This window comes from Copidosoma floridanum, unplaced genomic scaffold (assembly GCF_036245765.1).
Source record: "Copidosoma floridanum isolate Cflo_tuat_1 unplaced genomic scaffold, Cflo_Japanese_pri ptg000029l, whole genome shotgun sequence".
Lineage (NCBI taxonomy): Eukaryota > Metazoa > Arthropoda > Insecta > Hymenoptera > Encyrtidae > Copidosoma > Copidosoma floridanum.
The window spans coordinates 7886609-7890924 of record NW_028321906.1 but is presented as its reverse complement, the minus strand read 5'-3'; the positions used below and the strand labels follow the sequence as shown (position 1 = coordinate 7890924).

Below are 4316 nucleotides of genomic sequence, written 5' to 3'. Positions count from 1 at the left end.
ATCTTTCATTAAAATGCCAAAGCGATAAATCAACAAAATGCTTAAAAACTAATTATTCATAAGACCACATTGGATTTGCAAAATTCACATATTCAACTAGTCATTAGTTATAAATACGATTTTTTTATTTATTTTTTATGTTTAACCACCCAAAATAAAATCTTTTTTCACTTTAAAATAGCTAAGAAAATAAAAAATGTTCGATCAAGTTCAGCCAGTACACCACTAACTACTTGTATAATTGTATTATTAGTGTTTGAAAAAATTTAATCGAAAAAATTAAGGGCATGTTAAATTCACTGAATTACAATTGGGGATGGCTGGAATCAATAGAATATTTATAACTTAACAATTTACTTAAATCCATCAGAAAATCTCATCTCCTGACATAAATAATAGTTGTAAAAGTTAACCTTTAGTTACTTTTAGAGTAATATTCTCAAAGAACGGATAATTTTAATTTTATAAAAAATAATTTTAGACATTTCCTTTCTATAATTAGGTCACTTTTCCAAATTTTAAAAGATTTTTTTTTTTTTTATGAAGATTCCCGCCAAAAAATATTTTTTTTTTTTTTTTTTTTTTTTTAAGGCACTGACGAAAATTCGATGCGTGTCATCTTATTTTGATTTTCGCAGCGCATGCCCATATTTATTTCACCATATAATGTCGCTAATTCCTATGTACGGAGGAACTATGAAACAACTCGATGGGGAAAATGATAGTCGAAATTAAATAATTACAAGGTTCGATTGTAGTTTATATACATCTTGAGGGCATAGGGCAGTGGTAGTAAATGTATCTTCATCTTCATGTACGAAAAGAAAGCATTGGTGTCAACGTAATGTCCAGTTCTGTTGGGAGATTCTGTGTCTCTGAGACCAAGCCTGCTCGGCCTTCGCTTACGTCTGGGCTCACTACCGTTACTGTTGTTGTTATCACTACGGCTGCTATTGTTGTTACTACCAGAGGACACAGCGCTGCAGCTGCTGTTGCCACTACTGCTGCTACGTTTGTGCTTAACCGGAGTGCCGTTGGCATAATCAGAATCCGAGCTGATGCTGCCGTCATCGTTACCCGTAGCACAGGCGTCCTCGACTATGCCGCTGTCGGACGTTTCCTTGTGACTAGCCTTTTTACGCTTCTCAATGAGCAGTGAGCGACGACCAGTATCAGCTTCGCTTTCGTTCTCCGGCTCACTGTCGCTCTCACTCATATTCGAATACGCCAATAGATCTGCAAAATGCAACGCAAAGCCATATAAATTATTTATCATTTATGAAATTTCAATGATAATATAGAGAGACTACAGACCATTAGCAGGTGGCTTGTTTTCCTTCTTATCAATGTCATCGGTGTTTTGGCTTTCCGAGTGCGACTTGTCACATGCCAAGTCAGAGCTACTCTCCGAGTCCTGTCTTTCGTGCTCGCTGCTAAAATTCGTATTTGTGTTCTCGGTACTTGGCGACTCTTCATTCTCCCGCCAGTCTATAACGTCTTGATTCTGCGTCGAGCTGTCAGTTGGCTGGTCAGTTTTGCGTTCATCTGCATCGACTGGAGAGCGAGGCCTTTCCTCGGATTCAGGACGCTCGTCAGACTCAACGGCACTGGTATTTCGAGCAGCTGTATTTCTTCGATTAGGCTGTATCACGGCGCGCATAAGCTGAAGGGTCGTACGGAAATTCTCGCCAGGCGGACCATTAATGTTTAGGAGTAGCTGGGTGCGGTGGACGCGCGATTCTTCGTCTTCGTCCGATGGCATGTCGTCGTCCGATTCCTCGGTGATCGGTATGATGAATTGGCGTAGGGCATGATTGGGCGGGGACGGTCTGCGTTCCAGAGCTATGGGTTTGCTGGTTTCGAGATCTGCGTGCTCGCGCCAGATGTTTTGCCGCAACCTCCGTCGGATTTTACCGCGGCAGAGTTCTTGTAGCGAAAGTGGATCACAGTCGGCTGCAAAGAGATCACGATTCAATTTTTATATTTCAATATAGGTAAACCATTCAACCTTATAAAATGTTGTGAAGAAAAAATTTGGATTCAACATACTGTTCATCATGTAGAGATGAATTGTACCCGGATAACGATAAAAAATTTTAATTAGCTTACGTAATTGGCAGGCAACTTCATTGGTCGTTGGTACAACTAAAGTGGCAAATGATACTGGCAGTAAGGAAACTTGCTCCCAAGTGTTTTCATCTATTCTTTTAGTTTTTACTAAAAAATCATTGTAGGGCATGACTAGAATGCCACCGACTTTCACAAACTCCTTAATCATAGCCTCATGAGACTCTGGACAAGTTGCACCACAGTAAACTCTGTCATATCTTCTAGGATGTGTGACATTTAAGCAATTTCCTGTGAAAAGACAAAGTAAATGTATGAAATTCTTGTGATAAAGTTAAGACATTTTGTTCAATAGAATATATATGAAACAATTTTATTGCAATTCTTTATGTTTTGCAACTTACCTTGAATAAAAATTGGTTCACAGAAATCAAATTCATCCATGGCTAGAGATTTTTGTTTAAACTCTTCAAGCCTATCATAAGCATATTTAATACAATCTTCGTGCAATTCAATACCATGATTAATACCATTTTGGGCTGAAAATATAAGATATTAATGAGTTACATTTTGTTTGCAGAGCTATCAAAACTGCTGTTATTAAATAAACAGTGCATTCAATTAGATCATTAAATGGATAAAAATTAGCGAAAAATATTTTATAGAAATAAATACTCTTTACGTCTTTTATATGTATTATAGTGCATTTATATACTTACTTAGCAACAAACCAGCCATTGTGCTGAAATAACCAGTTCCTGAACCAAGATTTAAAAAACTTAGACCAGGCTGTAAAGACAGCTCTTCCATAACTTCGCAATAAATACATGGAGCTGACAAGTGTATGTTGCCATGCTTCCACGCAAAGTCTTTGTAGGCATCATCTCTGTGACTCGATAGGAAATAATCACCTCTGTCTATAGCACGGAAGACCTGCTGGACTTTTTTGGTCCTGATGTAACCACCCTCTACAAGATTGTCCACTAATTCATCATTGTCTTGACCATTACTAAATGCATTTCCCATTTTGAATGTCAGCTGTCAGTTATCCAACTAAATGATACAACTTGATCAATCACAATACTCTTGGTGGCATTTTATCACTGGAGCAGCTGTTAAAAATTTGATTATTAATTATAACTAAGAAAATTGTTTTGACCTTAAAAAAAAAGGGCAAGTGACACAAAGCCTTTGTGAGACTAACTCTAGAAGTTATATAGATCGGAAATGACACTTCTCAAATAAAAAGATTCGAGGTTCCCAATTTGCTCACGTTTTAAGAAAATCGCATAGGTGTTGTCATAATACGTAACAAAACGTGCATGACATGTTGACACAACGCTAACACGTAAACATACGATTGTTACATACGCAAATAAAACTGTGAAAACTGATTTTAAATATAGATTTATGCTGTGTCAACAATTGAGCCCTCAGTAAGGGTGTCAAAAATAAATAAGTAGGACATTGAAGGAAAAATAAGACGTACAAAAAGAAACTGCCTAGTTGGAACGTTAAACGTATATACTTATAGGTATCTATTCTTCCAAGTAGGTACATTAAAAGATGGACTCCCGTCGTAATAAAATACATTACATAGACACTACGTAATACTTAATATGTACTATTATTTAATCGCGAGAAAGAAGTATGGTGTTGTAAGGTATTACCTTTTATTTAAACATCGACGACACACTCTTAATGAACAGAGGGCAATATTCTTATATGTGCGTGCTTATCCAAATGACATTTCAACAGTTGCCACTTCACAAGTTCACAAGCCTGCAAAATGTGCAAAGCTAATACTTATTAAGTATATATAATATCTGACTGAAGGTTTCACACTCTGTTTTTTGGAGAGCAGCAACTTTCTCCTCTTCCTCTCTCCCTCTCTGATAGTCCTCTTCTATGTTTGTATTTTGGAACTAGTAAACATTCCCTACACACATGTAACATGTCAAACATGTGCTTGCCTGCGCATGTTTATACATTGACATTCAGCAAATCAGCATCGCATATTCACATCTCTCTGTGGCATCATTTACCTCGCGGGCTATCAGGCGAACTGCTGTACCGACGATCGACAATAAGTTGCGGAATCGTTGATAATATCCATAAGTAATCATCCTTCAATATGCAGGGCATTGCAGGGACCTCGTTGAACATATAATAGAAACAATGATCCATATAGCGAGACTGATTCCAAACTAAAAAAGTAATATGTTTCTTTTTTTAGAAATGCACTAGTA

At 37.1% G+C, this 4316-nt stretch overlaps 1 protein-coding gene across 2 annotated transcripts; it reads right to left on the bottom strand.

Moving 5' to 3' along the window:
• Positions 1-593: 593 nt before the first annotated feature.
• On the bottom strand, positions 594-3962 carry LOC106637124 (protein-L-isoaspartate O-methyltransferase domain-containing protein 2). Of its 2 annotated transcripts, none has more exons than XM_014349788.2 (6): positions 3738-3962; positions 2787-3179; positions 2472-2606; positions 2110-2358; positions 1315-1953; positions 594-1236 (listed from the first exon to the last, which is right to left on the bottom strand). In XM_014349788.2, the coding sequence occupies exons 2-6, from the start codon at positions 3091-3093 to the stop codon at positions 740-742; spliced, it is 1827 nt and encodes a 608-aa protein (XP_014205274.2). In that variant the 5' UTR covers positions 3094-3179; positions 3738-3962; the 3' UTR covers positions 594-739. The 2 variants fall into 2 exon arrangements, with proteins under 2 accessions (XP_014205274.2, XP_089451982.1); XM_089595856.1 differs by having other exon boundaries at positions 2787-3120.
• Positions 3963-4316: the final 354 nt, after the last annotated feature.